A 26,863-nucleotide genomic window follows, 5' to 3' on the forward strand; every position below is an offset into this window, starting at 1 on the left:
AACATTTTCCTATTGTCTTGCGCACGAGCTGGTTCGGACATTGGAACAAACTTTATTTGATTTTAGTTTTGTGTTATGATATTGAATTTTCGTTTGATTGAATTGTTTAATCACAAAGTATTGATTGAAAATGACTTCAGTAAGGCCCCTGGCGGATGTCCTTGGACATTTTCGCTAATAGCTTTTTTTTTCTTCTCCGCCGGATGAAATAAAATATCTTCTTCCATTGATTCGGGTGGTGGTGGTCTACTGCTGCTCCATTTGGATGAATGATGTCAGCACAAGACGAGTGTGTGAGTGAGGCAAAAGCTTTAGGGAATAAGAGGGGGGGACCATATAACACGAGAGACGTGCTCTTAGGAGTCCGTCTGGCGTCCCTCCCGGGGCTCCTAGAGTACTCGTCTAAAAACTATGGAGAGAGATAGATTGCGATAGCGCCACCACTGTACATACACTGTAGTATATATCTATACACAGAGGCAGCAGCCTCCTCCGGCTGTGGATTAGATCCGTGACAAAGCACCATCACCCACGTATACTATACACCTTAGATCTATAGATCTTTTCGGGCCGGTGGGGGAGATCTTGAAATGCGCTTACAGTGTTATTAAGTGCTAGACTGCGTGTATATACTGCGCTAGTCGGCAGGTTTTTTTTTAGGCTTGAACAAAAGGAGATACTAGAAACCCCCATCGATCCTCAACTACACACACACTAAAAGCCTATCAAATCCTTGTGAAACTCTGGGTCCCCTGTATGTATACATTTTATAGGAGCGTGCGCGGAGAGCCGGCGTTTATCAATCATTAATTGTTGGTAATCAATTGGCCATCAAGAGTCTCTCTGGTGGGAAAGAGGCTCGGCGTTGGGCCAATTTGGTTGGCTCGGCGTAAAGAGTCCCGCGAGAAAACCCCTGGGTATAGGGCCGACGCAGCACAAACCCTTGAATTATTAATAACGGTTGTGATGGGAAACAATCATACACGCCAAAGTAAAGAAATACAACAGAAAATGAATTATAGTGTCGATTTGAAGGAGCGCTGGCGGTCTACATAGAATGTTGAAGTGGGGCTGATTCAATTGCAATTTTTATTATTATAGACCGGCTGTAATAATGGTATGTTGGCTGGCTGGATCAGTTGCGTAAGTGCCCAGCCATATGCATCACGTCATGCAAGTCTTCTCTCCGGCCTATTTTTTGCATTCTTTGTCCGTGCTGACGCAATATTGCGTAATCATTCTCATTCACGTCTCGAGAAATTGCAAAATTTTTATTTTATTGCTCGCAATTCGTTGGAAAAGTCGGATTCTTTTCACATGAAATGTTTCATTTCATCAATCTTTTAAGTTGTGTGTGCGCTTGACCAATTTGAATTGCGATTACTTTTTCGATGGGAAACGATTTTCTTTGGGTTTCACCCGGCGATTTCTACAGATCGAGATCTTTTACGGCCTCTGAATAGAATCGAATGAAATGTTAGCTATAGACGCCGCTCGATTCTGATTTTTGAAATTCGAATTTGTTTTCAGCACAATTTCCCATCGAAATGTTTCAATGGCAAAAAAGAAAGAGAAGAAATAGTCGCTAAATTGAGTCTGCTGGCAACTGCGATCGCATCAATGCGCCGACGAGAGGCTCTCTCCTGATCGATTCAAAAGATCGTCAAAGAGAAGCTGCTGGAGAGAGAGAGAGAGAGAGAGACTGAGAGCACTCTTTCTAGACAGACAAAATGCGTGCCAGTTGACTCGATCAATCAAACGATTGATGGAGACGACGAGAATGTTGAGAATTTCCGACACAAAATAGAAAAGATGATTGAAATAGCGAGCATTTTGCTGGAGGGGCCGACTTGATGTTATATTTATTGGATCGAGTGACATCAAGTTCTACACATTCTTCTTCATAAAAATCTGGCTGCTGCTGCTCCTGCTGCTCCTGCCAGCTCCTATTTTTATTGCCTCGATCAAAACTTGAAAAAAGCAGAGGGTTACGCAATGCCTCACAAATTGCGTTACATCTGCCGAAAACGACCGTTACGTCGCCTGCACTTGTATAGTAGAGCTTGACCGGATATCCGACACTGCAAAGGACCCGCCTATATTTTTATACGATCCTTATATATTTATTCTCCGACTACTATCTCCCCCCGATTGTTTTCCAACGACCGGACGTCCAAACTCGACGCAATTCCTTTTCTCTCTCTCTATTGGATGCTGTAATGAGTTTAAAATGGGGTGGAGAGAGAGGGGGGGGGAATGTGTCTGCAATATTCTTGGGCTATCAAATGCGGAGACAAAAGTCTTTGATGTTATACTTTCGGGAGCTCAACGTAATAATTCCGTCGTCGTTCCACATTTTTTTTATCCATCGCTTCTTCTTTTTATTTTTTTTTATTCCGGTTGTTGTTGGATGGGGTGGGGGATTCTTTGATGTGATGGGTCCGGCGCCATCGATTCCGGCAGTGGGTGCCGCCCGCTCACCGGATGAGATATCGCCCCGACGTCTGCGGAGCTCAAAACCTCCGGCCTAGAAACTTACTCAAGTGCACATCCGTAGTGGAAACGTCAAACTTTTATCGGTCAACATCATCTCGCGGTGAATTGCCAAGGTGGTGCCTATTTTGAAATTTGAACTAGATGCAAAGTTTGCTCAATGAGCATTTTCTCTGTATACATGTCTCGAGTGCAAGTCAAATATGACTATAGTCTAGATGGGCCGGACGCAAACTTGTATATTTGAATATTGACGTCATAGACGGTTATATTTAAATCTACTTGGTCTTTTATTAAATGCTCTGATGGAGATATCGTCCAGTCCTTTTTGTTTAAAAAGGAAAGTTTGGATGATGATGGGCGGGGATATTTTTGGGCGGCTTAATAAATGAGAGTAGAGAAATTTATTCAGTTCAAGTTCCAAGTTGGTCGACTACTCTACATATTTCAGAAATACTCTCTTCTTTTTGCCGTACGTGTACATGTACCCCGTAATTAGTTTGTTGAAATAATTGATGAAAGGGCTACTCATTAATTTTCCACCTGCTCCGTGCGGCGTGCAGGTATAGTGTACAGCGGCTGCGACATTATTTCACAAATGCTTCATCGAAACTTTTGCGAGGGGACGTCTAATCCCCACCGGAGAGAGAGAGAGAAATTTTAGATGTAACTCCTAATTAACTAATTAAATTTCAGCCGGCGGGCTATTTCTATGAATCTCCGCCAACCCCACCCTAATCGGCTAAATTATATTCGTTTCCCCCCCGCCAAATGAATTTGAATTTCCCGGTGAAATTGTGTACCTTATTCATTCTAATTGATTCGAATCAATTCCAGTTCGTCATTCCAAACAACTGTCAAGCTCTAGCCGTGTACAGCTTGACGGATATGCTAATGCGGCCAAACTTGAGCGATGGGCAAAAGTCTTAAAAATATGGCAACAACCGAATTATCCATCCATCCATCCGCTGCCGGCGGAATCCAGTCAGGAAAACGTGACGCTTGCCATCGCAATTTCAAACGCCAGCAGCCCAAGTTGTCGACATATGAATCACCGCAGTCTCAGGGCTCTCTTGACAGTTGCTTCTGTAAAACCTCCCCCCTTCGGCGTAATGTACATATAGACGCAATAATATCCCCCCCGCCCCGACATCCATCCGTCAAACCGAATCAACGGGAAATTCACGCACGATCGAATCTACTAGAAATCCGAACGTATAACTCTCACAGACATTTCCTATTTTAAATTGATCGATTTCGTTGGATCCTGTTTTGTTTTTCTTCCATTGGCCAGCTGGGATGAAGCACGTCGTACATTCAACATTTGACGATTGTGATTATTAGTTTTTTAAAAGATCATCAGTTGCCAACGCCAGACGGCGACAACCGGCCGCCTGGCGCCTCAAATGGCTCGTGAGTGAGTAACAATTGATTACTAGCACAGCTCGGTCGTCGGCGGGAGGCACCCTCTTATGTAATATATATATATTTTCGACGAAAATTATAAGCGTCATCAGCTGGGCTTTTCAAACCTAATAACCGCCACATCAATTGCGGACGCCTCCGCGCAGTCATCACGTCGGTGTGTGTGTGTGTTGGAGCTCGGAAACAAGTCCAATCCCGAATTTAGACGAATCTTGTCGACTAAATTCAATCAGCTGATTGCATTGGCGAATGTGACGCCATGGAGAGAGAGTCAAATGACTCTATCCATGCACAAAAGACAACTTTGGTTTTTATTTAGACTGGCTGGGCTGAGCTGGGCTGGTGTTGTGAATGAGTGAATGGCAGTCTTAATCACGAACGGCGCATTTGGGTGTGGTCTTCATTTCGCTCGGCTCCCGGGGATTTGTAATTCCCGCTACATTGAGGAAAGCTCGAGCTAAAGAAGAGGTCTCCCGCTGTTGGTTGGGTAGGGGGGTTGTTGCTGGTTTCATTGTTTGAACGAGAGAGATGACGTCAGTCCTTCATTCTTTTATTTTTTTTGACTGGCAATTTCCCGAAAAAAACGAAATTGCAAGTTTCTTTTCCTGCCATCTTTTAGAGAGAAGAGAAGAGTCGGGCATGTTTTGGATTTGATATACCAGTCTCAGCTAGAGAGAATTGCATTATTTATGTCATGAGAATCTGCGAATGCAGCCGACTGGAAATGTATAGAGACTAGACTAGGCTAGGCTGGTGGACCACTTTCTCGATTCGAAAGTGACGGAAGGAACTGAAACGACATTTTCCCCCTTTTTCCCAGTGTTCAGCAATACCCGATTTCCATTTGATTTCCGCCAACTCGGCTTGAACAATGTTTGTCTGTTTGTTTTCTTTAAGTTTTGATTTTATTTGGATTTGATTTGATTTTCGAGATGCATTTCCAGTTGATGCGGCAACGTCGCGTGGGTAATCGAATCTTCTGCTGCAATTCGACGACTTTCAAAAAGGACAAGTTCTTTTTGTTTTGTTTCGTGTAGTATCTATCGAGATAAGTCCATCAAAGTTGAATGCGAGAGCCTTTTGCAACGAATCAAAATCAACAAGACGTGGAAAGAAAAAGAAGAAGATGTCGGTTGAAGAGAAGATAAGGTCTGTGTCATTCATGTTTCATTGGTTCTCATTGTTTGGCAGCCGAGCCAAAAAAGGACTTTCCCGCCTCTTTTTTTTTTCTTTAGCACACTCACGATTTACACACACTGAATGTATCTTTATTGTCTTTCTTCTTGTTTTATCATAGCTCGACTCCATTGTAAACTAATACATGGCGAGGATTTTGCATTCTCGGCTCGTTAAACCAGATCAACAATGATGTACTAGTCTGCAGATAATATGTAGGCCTGTACACACACACTAAAGTGCACTCAGTGTATTCTGGAGAGATAATTTTGTTTTTGTTGCAGTCGTGATGCTGAAAGGGAAGACAAAAAGCTTTGACAGCAAGAGGGGAAAAAGGCATTTCAAGAAGCGAGTATATTTATAGACACCCAGCATGAAGAATCCTATTGGTGAATTGATACTCAACTTCATCGGTATAGATAAATTGATTTGATGAAATGGAGAAGAGTGCTGCATCTTTCCTCCCTCTTCTCCTTTGAATGAAAACTAAAAAGTGTTTTTTAGTCGAACTAATGAGATGAAAACTTTGTATCATTGCAGGAAACGTTTACTGGCAGAACAAAAAGCCCAGTTCAGTGAAAAGCCATTTTGCCATCTCATAGACATGCCATCTATATACTTGGAATTATTGGCGAAATAAATGTGTAGGAGTCACTTTCTTCCTTCCACGTCGCATCAAGTTAAGAAGACGGAGCTGTTGCTGCTTGTCGCTACGGTTCCATTCAATTACGACGCCATTAGCATTCGACTCGGGCGGCGCAAAGGTATAGGCAGTGATGTAAGTCGCCATTATTTTTCATCTCTTCGCCATTTTTCTTTTCGTGTTTACCTTTTCCCATCCATCAGCTCAGGATTCGTCGGGTAAATGTAATGCACAGAATAATGTCGACTATAGTGAAAGCCGTGCTGTAATTGGCTGTAGGCGTCGTGGCTTCACCGCCGTACGAAATCAAGTCGCTTGTAATTGATTTGTCGTTTCAAAGGCCTTCAGTGATTTCACATTCTGCATTGCACGGCCAAGCTGCCGGAGAGAAAAATATCGACGATGACACCCGCCCACAGTTGGTTTCTTTCTTTCCCCGTTATTTGTTTCGTCCATGTTCTAAAATTCGCAAATGTCGTTAAAAGTTTCTAGGCTGAAGCGATTGCGTCATGGTATCTGTCCCGCAGGTGAATATATCGCGTCGCATAGAAGTTGATGTGCGGATCCCGGAGTGTTCCGATGGATCAATATTTGTCTATAGCGACTTATTGTGTTGTGTGTGTGAGCCACGGCAACAGCAGACGTTGCGGCCGTCCATTTCGCTGATGGATGTCTATGGCAAACTTTCTTTTCTTCCGTCCTAAATGGCACATGTGCATCTGCAACGGTCGGATGAGGACAGAGGTAGGATAGGCCGGAGCGGCGTTGGGTGGGTGGGGGGGGTTCCTTGTAGTTCCACAAAAATACAATGGGCTAATGTCAAGCACGTGACCATAAAGAAACGAGATGGAATGGAGCGTAAAAGTCGTTGAATCGAATCAAAAAGAGCCGGCGGCCCCCCAAAGTTTTGTCTCCACTTGTCCTTCTTCTTCTTCTTTTGCCTTGACGAGATGCTTTTTTAGCGACACAAAAGAGCAAAAGAGGAGGAAGTTCAAGGGGGTCGAAACAGCGAAATCTCTTCTCTGCCGGATGAACACATCCAGCTGTGCTCCCTGCACCGTGAATATCCCCCCAAAAGACAACAACAACTAAGAAAAATACACAAGATACTGGCGTCGTCCAAATCAGGCCGAGTAAAGACGAAAGAGCCAGTTCCGTAATAGCATTTCATCCAAACCTTTTAAACGCCCAAGTGAAATTGGCTGTTACCTAGGCGACTTGCTCAGGATCTGCCAGTTAGTTTCGCCATTTTATTTTTTCCTCCCAACTTGGAACTGATTTAGAGCCTCTGCCAGTTATTACCTTCTTTTATTTTGCCGTTCGGATGAGCTCAAAACAACACACGCACACACACCCGCCCACTTTGGCATGTACGTAAGGATTGCATAAGGATTTCTGTGTCTTTTCTATTGGTGAAGAAGAAGAACAAAGAGTCGAGCTCCTTATTTTCGTTTGGTTTGATTTTGTTTTCTTTTCTTTTTTTCTAGTTTTTCAACATCTCCGACGACGTGCTTTGCAGCTCCTTATCAAAAGAGTTGCCCTGGGCGACCCGCGTTCAGCCTGGCAGCAGCCTAATAAGCCTCCTTGAGCTCGAGTGGAAATTTAGCCGGCCTCTTTCTAGCTCTTTGGCTCCTTATTTATTGGCGATGGAAGCAAATAAAAGTAGGAAGAAATTCCCTTCCAACCGCCAGCGCAGAGCGCGGAGCCTTGAAGGATCGACGGTATACGAGTTGGAGTGAGTGGGTTGGTGGTTGGTGCTGGGTGCTGCTCCTATATTTGTATGTGATAAATGTGATGTATATTTAGAAAGGCCATCACCATCGGCCATTACGACGGCAGGATGTCGGTCGAGAGGAAATGGGAAACCCTATTACACACACTAGGAAACCATCGGAATGACGCTGGGGGTAAGTAATAATAATACGTTGTCTGGTTTGTCAAGGAGGGGTGGAGGGCTATAGAGGCCGGTCCTGCTCCTGCATTCTGGCTGGAATCAACTTTCATTTTGCGATTCTCTCTTGCAGGATGGTCAACGTCGGGCATATCGAATCTCGTCCAGCTCCTCTTTGATCCGCTTCTCCGCATCCCCACGGTAAGTCAATGACCTCCTCGCAAGTCTATTACAATCTATAATGATATCACAAGGCGATTGGGCGGAATTCCGTTGGCGAAAAAAAAAAGAAAAGTTTTTATTCTTTTTTCTCATCGTTCCGTGAAATTCGCATCGGGAGTCCCAAATGTGGTTGCGCTGGATTTTCTTTTTTTGGCCTAAAGTATTCCGGCGGGACGGATGCGACCGAATATCGGATGACGGCATAACTCTCGGTGAAATACGTCACTTGGCCGCCATTGCGGATCGAGTTCACCATCCATCAGATTTCCCCCTTCCTTATTATATCGGATGGAAAATGTAAATTTTTGACAACTGCTGGGTTATTTTATTTTCTCGATTTTTCGCCCTTATTTTTCTGCGAATCTGATTGGTATTTCATCAAGTCAATATTTTTGGACTCTTTTTCTTTCCTTCTTCGTCACGGAGTCCCGCGGTATTTTTCTTCTTTTTTTATTTTTCTTTCTCCCGGTCCTCATTTTGGCTATCGCTCGATTGAACGACTTGATCGTTTCTGCCGTCAGCGCTCAGCGCTCCCCGGGAATGAGCCGATGCTTACTCCGCCGAAATGTTTGGCTATTATCCGTCTGCCACACATTCGTCAGCTGGGGAAAGGAGAAAAACCATCCATTTCCCCCCTTCCATCCATCCATCCGTCCGCCAGTAAATTTTTTTTTTCTTCTTTTTAGTTTCGACGTTTTCCATCCGAGTTATCCGCCCGCTCCTTGTTATCGATATCACAGGAGCCAAAGAAAAAAATAGCTCCTGGTTTTCTGTCTGATGGCGTAGCTTTTTTTCTCTTCTTTTTGGTGGATTGGAAAAGAGACAACTGAGCCCCTTTTTACCTCGGTCGATAGATTCTGACAGCTCAGCGGCATTGGCTTCCTCCTAAACGCTGAGGGGAAAGAAGAAGAAGAAGAAAAAAAAGAGCTTGTCATATCCTCCCAATCATAATAGAAGGACGGAATCATCGAAAAATGTTTCACTCCCCGCACATCCGACCCAGCAGCTCCTCCTCGTTTGGTTGGTTGGGTGGGTCGTTTTTATTACGGGACAAGTAGTAGCTATAGCAGCATAGCACAAGAAGTGTGTGTGTGAATATTATGGTAACCTTAACCCTTTACAAGTATTTCCCAGGGCCCGTAAACAAGTTTGAAAAAGAATAAAATAGGAGCGGATCGATTGAGTCCAAGGGTAAAAGAAATCGTCCAGTTGGCTATAAATATTCGTGTATCGATCCTCGCATCTCGGCAGCATCGTTTTCAATCAGTCAAAACGTATATTATACAACTGTTGGAAGTAGTCGTCGGACTTCCACCAATTTCGACGATATATTTATTAAAAGCTAGTTTTTTTTTTCTTTTTCTGTGACCCACCCCCCGACTCGAGTGGCTCCCGGGTTTTTGATGTATGGGAAACACGATCGATGTCAACTTCTGATGATGAAAAATGGGGGAATCGAGAAAAAAGAAAAAAAAGTATATTTCTTTTTTGAAATTTTTATATTGAATCTGATTCTTTCCACGGAGCTCTCTCCCAGGGATGCAAATGTTGTATGCCCCCCGAACTCTTGATGGATGTCTTTGTATATTCGTTTTTGTTATTTGCCGTCTCTCTTTTCCCCTCGATATTTTTTTATATTTATAACTTTGGCATCTTGGGGGAATTCAAAATTTACTTTTTTTCGGATTATTTCGTTCGTCCAGACGAAATTGAGAAAAAAAAAAAATTTATTTTTAGATTTTTAGATCGTCTGGACGTTTGTCGATTAATCGATCGCTGATGGGGGGGGGGGGCAAAAAAAATCGACCTGGTTGTTGTTTATTTCTGATCGAGAGTAATTTATTTCCATCCCATTTATCTAAATGAAAAAGAAAAAAACAACATTAAATTGCCATTCCTCAATCTTCGTATTTCAATTCCCCCTCTCTCGATTGTGGTGGAGCTTCGCCTTTCGATCCCGTAAGGATCCGGAAACCCCTGTGACTTTACTGAAGGAGGTGGGTTGGATGGGGGGGACTATAAATCAGCATTCATTCCGCACCGTTGAATTTTTCTTGTCTTTTTCTTCGAGCTCTACTTTGGCGAGGTAGACTTTGATTTGGAGAGGTTTTTCCCTCTCTCAAGACTTTTTACTTCTTCTTGACTCAGTTGTGCGTGTGTTGACTTTATCCAGCAGCGGAAGACAAAAAATGGGACAGGGTTGGGTGGCGGCCGGAATTGTTATTCAGATGGGAGGGCCATCGGCGAGCAGCTAGGAGCTAGAGATCCTGTTCAAAGTTAGAGACTCGATAAAAAAAGTCTGGAATTCAATTTTGTTTGTTCTGACCTTGGTTCGTTCAGCAAAGAATTGGGAATGACCGATTCCATGTCATCATCCCCCTCCCCGGTGGGGGGACGACATTCTGCCGAAACCATCCAGCGGATATACTTGCTGTCGTGAGTAAAAACGGATTGGCCAGCCTTGTCGTCGACTCGGCTCGATTGCTAAATGAACTCGAATTCAATAACGAACCGACTCAAACAAAAAACAAAACAAAACAAAAGGCCCTCCGGAATTTTATTTTCTCCGCCGGATCAACTTTTTTTTCTCCTTTTCAAAAACTTGAACCTTCGATCGACGAAACTTTTTCTTCTTCTCTCCTCTTTCCTTTGTGTCAAGGAAATCCCAAAAGAAAAAAGAGACTTTGATACATCAACAGGGGCTCCTATTCTTCCCACCCTGACGTCGGTGTAGAGAGTCGAACAGTGTCGTCGTGCTCGTCGTCTCACCCGACTTGTAATTGCTAAACTTTTTTTTGTTCTTTCCAAATTTTCCTACCGAGAAGAAGAAGAAGAAAAAAGGAATCGGCGCCGGTCGGAAATCCTTCGCCTTTGTAGTTGTTTGTGTGTGAGCTCCTGATAAGAAATCGCTCATTATAAAAGAGACGCTCCTTCTCGTCTAGCTCCTTTTGTCTCGTCATCGTCACGCGGACATGTTCCGGCCAGAGCGACATCTGCCCTGGATGGGAACTGCTTCTTCCAACCGACACACAGACACATCAAAGGAAATGGCACACACGAGAAAACTATCATGTCGGTAGTGTTAGATGGGGGAGCTTCCCATTTATCTCGGGTTGACAAGCCGGGCAAGCCAGAGAGTCCGGCTGCTGCTGCTCTACTCTACACCCAAAAAAAAAATTTCATTCCGGCGAAGAAGAGTCCTGATGCTGGCGACTTGCGGGTGTGGTCGGGGTTTGATATATCCTAATCAGCCGCCGGCTAGACGAGTTTTCGCAAACAGCCAAATTGTCGCTTCGCAATTTTGTTTTTTCTTCGCCATTTCAAACTAACCGCCCTCCAAAAAGTTGTTGTCGTTTGGGATTCAGGAGAGCTGGAAAGTCGTCAAAACTTAATCCTTTGGGTTCATCCATTTTTGATTGCGTGTGTCGGTCGTATAAACTCACCCAAGGATCGAGGCTCTACACACACACAGGCCAGTGTGAATTGACATTGCGCCGACGGGCGGATGATGACACCCCCCTCTTTGATGCGTGAGGAGCTGGGGGAGGATCTCAACTCTAACAAGGACAGGCAGGAGCCAGGAGCCCATCAGGAGTGTGTGCGCTATATAGTACGAAAATGAAAAGGGGGGGCCTGGCGCTCCTAAATGAAGAGAAAGTACCACCAGCAGCAGCAAACGGCCTGTGCAAAGACACGCAGGAGCGGGAGATGGATAGAATGGGAGGGAGAGAGCTCCTTTTATATATTTTTTTCACGGACAACGTCAACAAGCTTTTCACGACGGGAATGAGAGGAGAGTAGAGTAGAGAGAGACCCGTGTGTGTGTGTTTGACGGGTCGATATGATGTGTAGGGCGAGAGACGGACATGACAGGTGCCGGGCCTGCCATAGATGCCGCCGAATCCTATCTGCTCTGCTCTTTTCAGATTCCCTCATGTCTTGGACCTTGTTATCGACAGTTTCGATTCATCCTGCCCTTCTATCTGTTTGCCTCCTCCTAATGTACACACACGCGCGCGTCGAGTGTGAAAGGCTTGTATCAGCTATTTAAATAGGAGCTCTTAGGAGCTGAGAAAGAAAAACTACTTGTCAGTATTTTTTCCCCGTCTTAGGAGTAGCAAGGCTCTCCATAGAAATCTTTTCCATGTTTCTCAGCCCCCCTGTCGTCGTGTGTGTTTTTATACATCGAACGGGCGACTAGAAAAAAAAAGACGATCCCGTTCGTGGCAATTTTGTGATTTTCAATAAACGCTGGAAGGATGGAAGGCCGGCACTTTTCTATTCATCTCTCTCTTCTCGGAGATGAACACGTTTTAGACTAGTACGACGACGACTACCGGCTGATTTATATTCAGCGCGGGGAATTTGATTCATCCGCTGCAAATCTCTTTTTTTCTTTCTTCCATTCCTTCTCTCCGTAACACACCACAGAGATGGAAAAGGGGAATTTTTCTCTTTTGTGTGTGTGCGGGTATATAACAAATGCAATGCAGTGCAGTTATTCCAGACGCGTCACGTCACTTGAGCCGATTCGGCAAGAAAAAAAGAAAGAAATGTGTGCGTGTAATTCTTTTTCATTGGGAGCTGGGGGGGCGGCCGTGCGGATGTCTTTTCTCTCTCTCCCTGCTCATGTTTACATTAGATCCGGGGGTCTCTTTTCTTTTCTTTCTGTGTCGCCGACGTTATATTTGGATATCTTGTGTAAAGCAATTGGAGTCTCTATACCTACTAGAAGGATCTGTCCTTTGCAGAAGAACAACCAAACATTTCTGCTGATGCGCTATTGACCGGGGCTCTCACTCGGAGCTGCCAATCGAATCACAAATTGAAACGAAAGGATCTAGCAACACAGCAGGAAAAAGACGTCTCAGGCTGAAGAGATACTATATACAACACGCTCTCTCTCTCTATTCCTGCGAGGGATCTTTTCTTTTTACAACAATTTGATTTTCTTTTTTTTTCTTTTAAAAAAAGCTTAGACTTTTTACAACTTCAGTTTTTCCAAGTGTTTTTTTCTTTTTTATTCGTTGGGATTTTGTTGTTTCAGTAACGAGAAAAACTTTTTATTTTTTTAAATCCTTGAAGGATCGAGTTCAATCCTGGCGGTGTGTAGCGGGTTAATAAGAAAGGATGTGTTGGTTGGTGGTGTGGGGGGGGGGACGCCAACAAGAATGTTTTTTTGTTCTTGATTTCCTGTCAAGAGATCAGGAAATGATTTCATCATCAACTTGGCGGCCTCTCCTTTCTGCCCACAGTCTGGCATTGCGTGGGCATTTTGAACGATTTTTGTCTCCCCCTTGTGATTGGAACCCCCCTGCCAAATAAAAGAAGAAACAAAAAAAGCTACTCGGAGCTTTGATGTAGGAGCTTTGACTAAAGTATCTCGATCTTTCTTTGTGTACATACACGGGTCCGTGCTGTTGCTGCCCCACAATAATGTCGCAGGATTTTCATAGAAATCGCACTCACCCGCCGGTGGGTGTCGTTTTTTGGGCGGGATGTTTTGGCAGACGAGTTCCGGATTTGAAAATCAAAACTTTTTTTAAAAATTATTATTAAAGAAGAGTCGAATCTGCAACGGAGATCTCATTTCCTTTTCTCTGTCCTGTTTTTTCTTTTCTTTTTAGATTGACGTGAGGAACGAGCGGGAGCAAAAATTTTGATTTTCCCGTGTCGTCGAGGTGTTTGTTCTTCCTACACATCGTTCCTGTCGGGATTCTCACACTCGGTAAGATTCTCCTTTCTACCTCCCTCGTGACACGCCCAGGAAGGTAGAAATGACATCAAACGGGAATTTTTAAAAAAAGAAAGCGGGAATCTTTTCTAATTCTTTTCTCCTAGATTCAATCAATTTCTTCTTCTTTTTATTTTTTTTTAAACTCCGGAACTTCACGTGTTGATGGAAACGAATCTTTCGTTTGATGTGAAAATGTTTTTTTCTTTCTTTCTTAGTCGGGAAAAAGCGATCGATTCATTTGCGGGAGAGATGAGGATGTTGGAAAAAAAAATGAAGAGGCGGGGATGGATGGATGGATGGATGGAGGCCGACGACGGATTTCGCCATTTTCATTCCGAATCGAAATGGAATCTGCGATCTTTTACGAGTGATAGGCCTTCCCAATTTTAGACACGCGGCCGAGGATTTATAAGAGCCGGTGTGTAACGCAGAAGAAAGGGGAGAGGGGCCGGGAATTTTGCAATTATCTTCCAGGTGGATCCGATCCTGCCGGATTATTTATTACCAGAAATAGACCGCACAGTAAATAGTAATCCGCCGTTATTCTAAATTCATTTGGCGTGATCCTACTCTACCCACTCCACGTGTATCGTCCGGATTACACGACTATTTAAAAATCTGAGCTAGCTCATTTGAAATTCGAATTCGATTCCGACCGGATGACCACCACTGCCAGACGATTGTTTGTTTATTGCTAAACTGTTTTATTTTATTTTTTTTCGGCGCGACTGGCCGTCGTTCGATTTCTTTTGACGTCACAAATTTTTTTTTCTGCCAACTTTTGAGCAGAAGAATTTACATTTTCCGGAAGTACTGCCGGAATGTTTTATTCCATTTTTATTTTTTTTATTTTTTAGGCGGAAGGAAAGACAACAACAACCCCCCAAAATAAAAATGAAGAAAATGGCAGCGCCGGCGCAGTTGACATTACTCCTCCTCCCTTTCCCTTTGGGGTTGGAAGTTTGTATCTGGCTGGTTCTTCTTCTTCTTCTTTTCTCTCGGCGACGATGATGGTGATATCCCCGTCCACACACACACACGGGAAAAGAGAAAAGAAACGGTCGGGTAGGAGAGGCTGAGAGGAGCGCGCAGCATCCCAGTCCCGGAATATCCGCGACTGCACGCACCTTGCGAGCGGGTAGTCGGTTGGCGTAAGGTGGGCCAGCAGGATCCTTGCCTTTTGTCCTCCCGCTCGGAACTCCTTTCACTTTCTCTCTCTCTCCTTTTCTCATTGATTCTTTCTCTCCTTTATCTTACTAAGCAACTCATTTTCTCATTTCTATTTTCATCTGAAATTCCGTTTGGGTTTTTGGTTGTTTTTCTTTAAATTTTGAATTTACCCGCCGTTTTTTTTTTCCTTTTTTTTCCCCGAAAGGAGAAATTTATTTGAATGTCTTCGACACCGAGTCGTTCGTCGTTGACGGCCACTTGACACGTCGGGGACCGTTCAATAAATTTCGATCCTTTTTTCCCCCACATCCCCTGCCCGTCCCAAATTCGATCGGTTTAATATCCGCACAGAAATTAAAAAAAAAGGAATTTTAATTCGGTGTAAATCAAAGGTTAGTGGTTTGGTGCTGGCTGGGCTGGTTGCGAGAGAGAGAGTTGAAGCGGATGACCGGACAAGTGGAGACATCCGGAGAACAAGATCCTCGTCGCTGCCACCAGCCATGAAGAAGAAATTATTGTGTCGCTCCTGGCGATGGCTGAGGCTGTCGGCCGCCGTGTTTTTCGTGATGGTGACGGCCGCCTCCGGCCAGTTGGCCTTCACTTTCCAGCAGAACCACCCGCCGCAGCCGCAGCAGCCGGAGCGGGAGAGCGAGTACGCCCACCACCTGATCCGCATTCCGGGCGACATTGTCTTTGGCGGATTGTTTCCCATGCACGAGCACCTGGTGCTGACGGACCACGGCGGCGGAGGAGGAGGAGCGGCTGGCGCGGCTGCCGGACTCGGCGGCGGTGGCCTGGAATTCCCCTGCGGAGCCATCAAGGAGGAGAAGGGCATCCAGCGACTGGAAGCCATGCTCTACGCCCTGGATCTCATCAACGACGACCCGCACATCCTGCCCAACATCACCATCGGCGCCGTCATCCTCGACACTTGCTCCAGCGACACTCACGCCCTCGACCAGTCGATGGAATTCGTCCGATCCTACATGAACAAGGTACGCCCATCCATCCATCCTTTCCCCCGTCTCTCCGTAGGCGTTATTTTTAGCCCGCCGCCGACCACCGCAAAAAGAAAAAAAAGTTGTTTCTCACTTTATACAAAACAACTTCCAACACATGTCCGTGACCGAAAAACAGGAAGTTTCAAAAGGAAAAAAAGAAAAGAAAAAAAGTCCATTCCAGTTTTTCACGGAAGTGCCAGGCCAGGCATTTTGTTGTTTTGTTGGCTAGGGCAAGGGCTCAAGGCGTTTATCTTTTCCCGATCGTTTGTTTTTGCCTGCGGCCTTTTTCCTTGAAGCAGAACAAAAAAAGGAAGTAAACGTTTGCGTGTGTTTTCACACTGCGGGATGTTGTTCCGGTTGCCAAAAAAGAAAGAAAGAAAGAAAGAAAAAAGAAAATTGATTTTGTTAAGTCGTTTCTCATTGCCAGCTGAGAAGGTTCGTCCAGTCCACAGTCCAGTCCTCTCGTATTGTCTCTCTCGTATTAGTTGCGTGTTGATCCCCTTTGGACGGCCCGGACTCTACTGAAAACGTGAAAAAGAAGTTTTTAGGAGCTTTGCCATTAACACGTCACTGACAGGAGCTGCTGTGTATTTATACTAGACGTTGCACGCAATACTGCTGCTGCATACCCTCGTGCATTTTCCAGAGAAAAGAGGAGCTTAAGGAGCTGACACTGGAAATTGGATCTTAATGTAACGTAACGAGGCAAAGCAGATGGACACGCCCAGTGTGTGTGTGTGTGTGTGTGCGGGTTGGCAATTGAAATAAAACGACGGGCCAATGTTTTGATGAAAGGAGCAGAAGAAAAAACATACTTTTAGGGAGCCCTGGAATAGTTTAGTTCTCTCCCTTCCAGTCGAACAATTTGATTGCGGGTTAGGAGCCGCAGAAATTCCCTTTTGTGTGTGTGTGTGTGTGTATCTATAGACAACAAGAAGAAGGAGACTAGACTACACTCGGTCCTTTTAATAACGTCGTTGCTTGATTATTAACTGGCTCCTAGCTCCTGGCTCCTAACTGGGGCTCCTAGCCCGAAGGAGCCCAAAATGATTTACAGAGACAATGAAGTCTTTGCCTAGGCGCATTTTTTCACGCCGGTCGCTCGCTCGGCTGGGAAACTACTGGGAAATGAGAAAAGATGTCTGCCCCTCTTTTGTCAATAACCCACCAACCACCACCACCACCAGACACTGAAAGAAAAAGTGACGCGTGGGTGAAAAAGCTCATACCAACTATATATACACACACACACACAGACAAGGCCGGGAGGAGCTAGGAGCGATGACAACAATTGGCGTTGGAAAATTGTGGGCCCCTCCGCCGTAATATTAGAAGAAGAAAGCGGGTCGTGACCTTTTCTGGGTTGTTTGTTGGCTCATCAAATAATATTTGACAGGAGCCAGAAATCTCATTTCATATTTTTGGGGGGGTTTTGTCCGGCCCCCTTTTTTTTTATTTTTTTTATCCGTTACAGCCGATCCCGATCGAATTATTGGATTGGACTCTGAGAGTGTCGGAGGTCACATTAGTCTAGATGGCTGGGAAATGGAAAAACGTGACTTTTCGGCCGTCTGGCCGGCTCCTCCCGAATTTCTAGACGGGCGTTTGACGGCGCGCAATTTCGAATTGCGTTTGAGTTTGTTCGGGGTGACCCCCTTCTCTCTCTGCTGTGCAGAGTCTCTTCTCCTTTTCGATCGTCAAAGTTTGCCCATCATCGATCAGCAGTTCACTTCAATCCTGCAGACTTGCCCAGTCTCTCTCTCTCTCTCCTTCTCTCTTCTTTCATATCAAATCTAATAGAGAACGGGCCGGGGGATGAGAGAGTGGGAAGGGGGAAAGGGGGAGGAGGTTATTCAGTCCCTTTTATGTTGTGCAATATGGGCAGGTTCTTCTTCTTCTTCTCTTAGGAAGGGAAGGAACCGGTAAAGATTTTGAAGAGAGAAAAATAAAATATTAAAGGACGGACGAAAAAGGAAAAAAGTTGCTTCCTTTGAGGAAGAATCCGTCATCAATATGCGATGTGCAAGAGTGGGGAGGGAGGAGTAAAATAAAATTTCTCTAGGCAACAGCGGAATCAATCAGTTAATGGCGTGGGGCTCCCACCACCACTACCGTCGAGATAAATAATATGAGAAATAAATGAGAATCAAGAAGATGAAAAAATCCCTCGTCGGAAACTATGATTATTAGCATAAATAATAATCAACGTAAGAACTGTCGATTTTTCTTTTGTCTATTTTTTCTTTTTCTTTCATTATTATTTAGGAGAGAGAGAGACTAGTCTACTAGTCTTGTATGTTTGATCACGTAGAGTGGGTCGGACAATCAGTTCTCCGATTCTTCTTCTTCTTTATTTTTTTGATAAAACGTTGAATTATCGATCGGCCAGCCCATGTTCTCTCTCTCTCACTTTGGGGCTTGGAAATAGAAAGCGAAGAAGACGCCGAGGACTTGTCTCTCTCCTCCACCCGATAGAAACAATTCCCAGGAAGATGATGGTGTGTGTGTGTCTGGGGTGACATTGTAATGAAGCATCTTGTGTTTTGTGTCCTATAGCCGCCAAGGCGTTGGCGTTGGCGTCGGGCAAAGGACAGAGATGAAACCCTCGAAAATGAGAAATTTGAAAATTTGAAAATGTTCGTTTTTTCTTGATTTTCTTTTGACGTCTTTTGAGGGGAGCCTCTTCATTGTCATGCCTCCCCACAATCCTTCGTTTTTTTCCTTTCTCGTGTTTTATTTTTGTGTTTTCCTCCCCCTCCATTTCTGGCTGCTGCCTCCATTTTCCTTTTTTCCAATCATTCAAACCTTGTGCGAGATGGAGGAGAAGTCAGGAAGGAACAAAAGACATCGCCAGGCAACGAAAATTGTACAAACACACAGACAGACCCAGGTCCCAATCGATCTCTATACAAGACCCACAAGAGGGAAAAGCGATTGCACAATTTTCTTTGATTATTTCTCGGAACATTCAAATCTGTGCGCCTGTTCCCGCCTTTTTTTTTTTTTTTTTAATTTCAAAATTTCACGAACGAAATTTGCTCCCGTTCTTGGTATAATGTCGTTGTATTTGTTTTGGTGTTTTTTTTTTTGCCGAACTGGTTGGAAAGCGCCATCATCTTTGGATTGTCATTCCCGCGGGAGTCAGGGGGCGGACGTGATGTGCCGACTCCCGTGCAATCAGCCTCCTCCTGCCTCCCCAAACAACAACAAACCTCATTCGCCTCTTTTTTTATTTCTTATTACATTCCAACACTCTGCGTTGTATATCGTCCGTGACTTTTCCTATTTTCCTTCCCTCGCCCAGGGTGTGGCTCGCGCGCTCAGTTTGAATTTAAAAAGGAAATAAAAAAAATTCAAAATAAATGGCGGGAAATGGGGGAAAAAAGAAGATGACGATGTCGTTCGTTGGTTTCGGGTCGAGCGATGAGTTTTGCGGTACATTTCAAGCGGAATGAATCGGAAAAGCAAATGCGTCGTGAGAAGGAAGGAAGGAAAGGACCTGCACGAAACACACGAAGCTGGATGAGACGGAGAGGGGGGCAAACGGAACGTACGTGTGTCTGTGTATACATAACATGCACACGCTCGGCTTAATATACTCTAGATCCTTTCCTTCTCCCCCCTTCCATCTTTCCGTTTCCGCCCCGTCTTCTCTTTTTTCTCATCCAGCGAGGGGAGGGGATAAAAATGAAGGGCCTTTTATTGATCTGTTATTTCCTTTCAATTCACCAATCCATTTTTTTTTCTCTTTTTTTCTTTTTCTTTTTTGTTCCTCTAAAATTCACCGCGTCTGCATTTGAATTTACAAAATTATAAAAATTATAAAAATTAATTTCAATTGAATGATTAAAATGTTGTTATTAATTTGGTCATTATTTTTGTAAATAGGACGCGTCCGAGTACCAGTGCGAATCGGGAGACGCTCCGCGCTACGTGCCCCACAAGCCCATCACGGGCGTGATTGGTGCCAGTTTCTCGACAGAGTCCATCATGGTGGCCAACATCCTCCGCCTCTTCAAGGTAACGCACCTATTGTCCACCCTCCTCCCCCCATCCTCCCTACTCCTACTGCTGCTTTTCGCACTGTACTCCCACTCTCCTGGCACACTTCACTCCACGCAGGAGCTCCTGCGAGCTCCTGCGAGCTCCTGGTCCTTTTTTCATATGCACTTAGGAAAATAGTGAGACACTTTGACCGGAGGAGGATCAATCAACTCCTCTCACTCTATCTGTGTGTGTGTGTGTGTCTGGATCTATATTACTATGGTCTTTTCACCCACACACACGGGATTGAAAGTGCTAAAAAAAATAGGAGAGAGAAAAAAATTGAGGATCCTTCGGCCGGATCCTTGTTTACTGCTACATTTTACAGACTAGGAGCCAAAAATCTTTTCTTTTTGTTCTGTTTTTTTTTTGGGTGAGGCCGTTCTCTTCTGCTTCACTTTTTTGATGGTCGATCGATTGTGCGATGCGAGAGATGTTATTACAACTAGACATGCTACTACTACTACACCGCTCTTATGTGGGTGTAGTAACACTAGCAGTCTATAGAAGGGGGATGTTGGGTGTTGACACACTGAAAGTTTATTTTTTGTGCTCCGCCGTTTTTATTATAAAAGAGAGATGGAACGATGGTCGATAATAATACGGGAAAAACAGAACTGCTGGAGAAAAATGGCGAATTTCTTTTTAAAAAATAAAATAAAATGAAAAAAAAACTTTGTCTGTTCGTGTGTGAAATGATGGGAAGGGCCAAAGAGTTTTTTCTTCTTCTCCATATCCTCGCAGGGTGCGATCTAGTCCCCCACCCCCCATTTATCTCTCGACTTTGATGCGGAGATTCGACAGGGCAAACTCAAATCTGTGCAAGGCCTCTCTCCTTTTTTTTCTTCTTCTTTCTTTCTCTTCTTTTATTCCCTTTGAAATCGATCAGTTTTCAAGGAGCACAAAACTTTCTTTTCTTATTCGTATTATTATGGCCGTCTAAGGAGATTTACCAAACGGGGGGATTTTCGGGTAGGCGCCAATTATTATTCGTCCCGGACACACACACACACACACACAAAGGAACGAAATCGCCCGAGCAATTTCAATGCGACTTTTTACTGTATATCATCTTTTTTTTAATAATGATATTACATTAGGGAGTAGTATCAGATTATGTTTTAGTGTAGTGTAACAAGTAGCTATTCAAATCTAGTTTATTGCCAATGTTTTATCGTATCATCCGGTTTTATTCGATTTACTCATTTTTTTTTACCCAATCATTTTTTTATTGAACATTTGATTTTATAAGACAAATTCAATTAAAGACTTTATAATTTTTTAAAAAAAAGTTTGGGGTCAATTTTCGACTCATTTTCCCGATTTTGCAATTGGCAAATGCAAAACCAGGACAGCCCATATCGCAAACCAAAATTTAGCGAAACGAGACATTTAGTTACGAAGCTTTTGAAATGTTTTAGAACGTTAGAATATACTAGTAAATCATCGATATAAAATTGACAAGGAAATAGTTTGTGTACTTCACAATAGGCAAATATGTTTTTCTTCATTTGTAAACCAGAGTGTGAACTATTTTATTATTTTTAAGATAACTATTATTTTTATCTTGTTAGAGACAAAAAAAAACTTAATTATTATTTGGAAAAACCAAACTATATTGAATTGAGTTCTATTTCCTTTTCTTACTTTTTTAAAAATTTAATTTGCAAGGCTAGTAACAAGAGAGCTCCTGTCTAAAGCGGGTAAAACGTTCAACTGATGCGCCAGTTAATGGAAGGATATTATTAGATTTGCATTTTATCTGTCCGGGGAGACGAGCAGCAAGCTTCAAAAGGAGCGTGTGACGTCTTTAGGTTGGCCCGTTTTAAGTAGCGAAAAACAACAGCAGTTGTTTTTACTATCTCTTTTTTATTGGCTGGGTTGTCTACAAGACCCTATGCCACCTCCGTCGCACACGTGTAGCGAATCAGCCAAGCTGAGTAAACCTGGCCGAGCAGCAGCAAACTCCTTCTAAGAAAAAGTTATCAACTTATTTATTTTTTGAATAATAAATGGAAGAATATAAACATCACACGGAGAGAACAAGCTTTCTCCCAGCTCCTTTGTGATGAAAACAACATCAATACGTTATTGCATCCAACTTTTTTTTTTCTTGTCGTCTGTTTACAATCGGCGTCGCACAAGTCAGTGGCAAAGTTTTTCTTTTCTTTTCTCGAGCCTTTGTGCGTCATTCCTTTCAAGAAGAAACCAAATTCTTTGCCAAAATTGAATTTTTCTGTTTTTTTTTTGTGAATTTTTAAAAAATTATTATTCCAAAGTTAAATTGGGGGAAAAAATATTTTTCGGTTTTTCTTGTTTTGTGAAATTTAATTTAATTTTTTCATTTTTGTATTCCGGCCGCAGATTCCGCAAATCAGCTACGCTTCAACTAGCGCCGAACTGTCTGACAAGTCGCGTTTCGAGTATTTCAGCCGCGTCGTCCCGCCCGATAACTTCCAGGCCCAGGCCCTTGTGGAAATGGTCCGCCAACTCGGCTGGAAGTACGTCTCCACCGTGGCCGTCGAAGGCGACTACGGAGAAAAGGTTAGTCCTCCTATATCCAACTCGATCATCCATCCCATGATTCTTTTATGTAATTTATCTAGATTCTAGAGAGTATTATGACTATGACCTAATCTTTTCGTTGCTAAATGCCCTGTGTGTCTTATATATTTAACGGAACGTTTCGTACGGCCAGAGCTGAAGAGCCGACCAGACAATTGCTCCTTGTCAAAATATATATACAAGGATCCCCCCCCCCGTCCATCCACTTCATCGTCGTCTGTTTGTACTGGCGCAGAAGGATCGAGTCCATTGGCCATGGCCAGCGGAAAAACGGGCAACTATTGTCTTTTCCCTTCAGGGCCCGCCGGCGGGAGAATAAGAGATAGCTCCTCTGGAGCGCAAACATACTGTAATAGTAGTAGTACTAAAGCTTCATTAAACATCTACACACACACAGAGAGACGGGAGGGTTGGCCGGCTAGGAAACTCTTTGGGCCGTCCCTCAAGACATTTGTTCTCTTAAGAGAAGAGAGAGCCGATTCTTTTTTGGCCGCTGCTGCTGCTGCTGCTGCTGTTGTTGTTTCTTCTTTCCTTTTTCACGCTAAGTGACGTGCCTGTTCCAACAGTTTTTCTACCCCCGGACGTCCCCTACCCACACATTGACCAAGGAGAAAGTAGAAAGTAGAGAGTCTTTATCTTTAACAAATAAATACAAATACATATACATCTCATCCCTCCGGTAAAGAGCCCCCCGCGTCCAGCTTTCCTTAGATATATACTTGGTGTGTGTGTGCTCCTGTTATTGACCCCCCCTCTGCCTTTTGCCAGCTCCTGGGGCTCCTGCTAAAGTAAATACAAAGCCTCCTCCTAGTTAGCTTTTAGTCTTATCCCAGATAGACTGTTTTACCACCATGGCAAAAAGAGGGCGGACGAAAGTCAGTTAGATTGGCTATAAATAATCGAGTTACACGTACACGTACACACATTGCTCCGAATTTTCATGCATGTTGCAGCGTGCAAGTGTGTAGAGCGTCTAATATAGAGCCAAGTTTTTCGTGTGTGTGTGTGTGAGGGATTTCCGCTTTTTCGTCCCACTCGTTTCATTAAACTTTACACAGGCTCATCCCTCCCCCCTGGGGCTGAATGGATTCCGTCGGAAGACTAAGGAAGCCTAAGACTAGGAGGACGGAATAACACCTTCAGGGAATTCGAGCTGGCTCCTGGCTCCTGAGGAAAAAAAAAAATAAAACTTTGCCATTAGATTTTTGGCGTCGGTGGGTGGAGGGGGTAGAAATGTTCATCAGTTATACATGTCGTCGTCGTCGTCGACTGGGATCGAGACGGTAGAAAATAACAGATCGATCATTTGTACAGATGCAGACACAAAAGGAGCCCAGCCAAAAAAAAAAACAGGAGCAAATCGATGGCCATGGAGAGTTCGTGCTCGCATGAAAACTGAAATTTGTATTTTATTTTATTTTTTTAAAAGGGTATCGCTTCGTTCGTGACGCTGGCCGAGGCCGCCGGAATTTGCATCGCCGTGTCGGAGAAGATTCTGAGACGGGCGGAAGACGCCGATTACGATCGCATCATCGAGCGGCTCTCGCAGAAATCCAGCGCCCGCGGAGTTGTCATGTTCGCCGACGAGGACGAAACCAGGTGAGACAAAATTCAATTTCCCCGAGGGTTTAATCCATTGATGAATGTGAGTGGCAGAATTTTTTTTAAAGTCGCTAGCGCTGGAATAATCTAAAAAAACTCAAGTGGTTAAAAAGCTGGAGCAGGAAACTTTTGTGTGTGGGAGAAGAGGAACTAAAAAACATACATGATGGAGTAGTGAAACATCATCATCATCATCATCGTCGTGATGTCGGAGGGGGGTAAAATTGTACAATGGCCGGATTTCCTCGGCTGGATTATAGCAACCGGCTCCGTTTTTTGGAAGAAACTCTGACGCTTTTTTAAAATATTTTACTTTTTATTGTGTCACCCATTTTTCAAATAAAAAATAAGAGGGTGGGAGCCGGAATGACGCCCATCCATTTCACGCTTTAGCTGATGGCGTATTAACACAGAAATGATGATGGTGATGCTGATGTGGTGGTGGTGTACATCACGGACGACGTTTATTGATCGCCGCCATTTATATTTTTGAAGGAAAAAAAGAAAAATAAGGGAGAAATGTTTTGGAAATAATTTTTTCGGATCGTAATGTTATTAATGTTTGGAATTTATATATTTTTTTTCCCCAGGCGGATGTTGGCGGCCACGATGCGTCTGAACAAGACGGGCCAATTCCTTTGGGTCGGCAGCGACTCGTGGGGAGCTAAATTGCATCCGGTGCGCGATCAAGAGTTTGCAGCCGAAGGAGCCATTACCATCCTGCCCAAAAGATCCTCATTGGCCGGTAAAAGACTCTCCGGCTCATCTTAACAGTTTTTGGGGAACCCTGCACCAGCAGAGAGAGAGCAAATGGCTACTTGACCTTTTAACGCCCTCCTCACCCTTCAGGGCTTGACTGCTCACTCATCTTGAAAGGCGTCTGCCCACCCAACCCCACCCACCACCTAATATTAGCAATCATCCAGAGTGTAGGTCTTTTTATAAGGAATCATGTTTCCAACATCATTCATTGGCCTTTCTCAAATTGCCAGCGGGAAGGCTTCCACTTCCATCGCTATCTACACATTTTCATTTTTTTATTTGTTGATTTGATAGAAATCGGATGTCGGGATCCGGTTGCCATGGGGATATCCATTTAATGATATTATCTGTTCTATTTTTGATCAGGATTCGACGCTTATTTCAAAGCTCTCCGACCCAAGACGGCCAAAGTGTGCGGCAGTGTCGGCGGCGGATCGGCTAATCACAACGGAGGCGGAGGTGGTGGCGGACCGGCTGGCGGATTCGCGTCAGGTGCGGCCAGTGCCAACGCCAGCGGCAACGGCGAGAATCAATACTATCGCAACGCTGTCAAGGGCTCGAGGATCTACAACTGCCGCAATCCGTGGTTCCGCCAATTCTGGGAACAGCATTTCAAATGCAGGTTCAATTCCAGCGCATCCGCATCCGGACATTCTTCGTCAACTTTGCCCGAATGCAAAGGCGGAGACAAGCTCACCTACTACGAGCAAGAGGGACTGGTGCCTTTTGTCGGTAAGTTGTTGTTGTTGTTTTCCATCCGCTTTTATACCTCCGCTGGATTAAACCAAACAAAATTTTGTCATACAATTTATCATGGGGGAGTTGAATAATCAAATGAAGATGTTTCCAAAGTTTTGGATGAGGGAGGAGCCACCAAAGTCTTATCGCCTCTTTGAAGATCTTCTTCATCAACTGGGAAAAGTTGAAAGCCCCTCGCCAACCGACTCTGTGTGTGTGTGTGTGAGGCGGGTCCTGTCCAAAACTTTTGCGAATCCGCTTTCTCCACAGTTCCGCCGGAGCCACAAAGGGCCTGAAAAGGAATTAAAAAATGGAACTTGGGATTTCTTTAGACAGTCATATATTATCTGTCTATTCTATTAAATGCCTTTGCAGAAAATAAATTGGCCCAGAGACGAGTTAGATTGAGCGAATGAATTTCGAAATTCCCGCCCGCGATAATCGAAGCCACTGGACCGAAGGCGCCAATTTCAAATGCAGAAATGCTGGGCTGGGGTCCCCGTTGATGATTTGGCAGTTCAATCAGATTGCACACACACACACACACCCCATTCAGCCAGCAACTTTTCTCTCTCTCTCTCTCACTCCTAAGCGTTTGATTTAAATGCATACGTAATCTGGAGCCTGGCAGGAGCAAGAGTTTATTTTTTGTTCCCCGTTTGATTGAGTTTCGGCTGAAATAGTTTCGAATCAATGGCGGGAAAATAATTCACGTCGTCGTCGTATCTCAAATCAACTAGTTCCGGAGGCTCGGAATACATTACACACCCAAACTTGTTCCTCTCTTTGGGTTGATGGAGGAGAGAGTCTTCGTCAAACAAGACTTCCCCCAGTTCCCACACAAGCGTGCGTCATTATCACTCGCCGCCACTACCGCCTGAAACCACATTCTCTTCACACGGTTGTTTGGGGAATTAGAGCCATTCCATCCCTTAAGTTTCTCTCTCTCTTCCCCATTCTCCCGAAGACGACGTCTTATTATGCGACAATATCCAATCAGTCAAAGAAAGAAAAAAGGAGCTGTTGCTGCGCCGGATAAAGTTGGGGCAGGCGAGTTACTCCCCCCGGAGTAGGAGAGAAACTCGACTGGATGTTTAGGCCTCTTTCTATCTTGTCTTGAATAGTATATTGAACTATTTTCCCTATTTAGATAGGAGGGATGGGGGTTGGCTGGATTGGAAGGAAGAAGATGGTGGTAGTAGTTGAGTCGAATGCATTTGAGCCAGTTTAGAGAATCAATCATCACATTCATCATTCAGGCGATTGTGCAGTTGGAGAGAGTCAAGAAGTTGTGTGAAATCCCTTTGAGGATTCGGTGGCTGGATAGGTGCGTCGCAGGGAACGAGTTGTGCATAAGTCTAGTGCGGAATCGGTTGGGGGACTCCGGAAACAAT

The 26,863-nt window shown here is 44.1% G+C and overlaps 1 protein-coding gene across 7 annotated transcripts in view; it reads left to right on the top strand.

Moving 5' to 3' along the window:
- Nucleotides 1–26,863, top strand: part of LOC124204151 (metabotropic glutamate receptor 2-like) — a 37,322-nt gene that overhangs the window by 5,381 nt on the left and 5,078 nt on the right. For 2 of the 7 annotated variants that reach the window (XR_006878763.1, XM_046601174.1), the window contains exons 1-14: nt 4,928–5,067; nt 5,216–5,309; nt 5,379–5,872; nt 7,225–7,472; nt 7,544–7,644; nt 7,762–7,829; nt 13,478–13,578; nt 14,445–14,743; nt 15,150–15,752; nt 19,647–19,778; nt 22,167–22,346; nt 23,797–23,966; nt 24,560–24,714; nt 25,098–25,463. Coding sequence is in view for 6 of the 7 variants with exons in the window: in XM_046601174.1 (XP_046457130.1) it covers nt 15,258–15,752; nt 19,647–19,778; nt 22,167–22,346; nt 23,797–23,966; nt 24,560–24,714; nt 25,098–25,463 (1,498 nt within the window). In the remaining variant the exon portion in view is untranslated. Of the gene's footprint in view, nt 1–4,902; nt 5,068–5,215; nt 5,310–5,378; nt 5,873–7,224; nt 7,645–7,761; nt 7,830–13,477; nt 13,579–13,865; nt 14,006–14,444; nt 14,744–15,149; nt 15,753–19,646; nt 19,779–22,166; nt 22,347–23,796; nt 23,967–24,559; nt 24,715–25,097; nt 25,464–26,863 lie in introns of those variants that run through there. The other 5 variants (XM_046601175.1, XM_046601177.1, XM_046601176.1 and 2 more) reach the window with 5 other exon arrangements.

Source organism: Daphnia pulex, chromosome 10 (assembly GCF_021134715.1).
Source record: "Daphnia pulex isolate KAP4 chromosome 10, ASM2113471v1".
NCBI classification, from domain to species: domain Eukaryota; kingdom Metazoa; phylum Arthropoda; class Branchiopoda; order Diplostraca; family Daphniidae; genus Daphnia; species Daphnia pulex.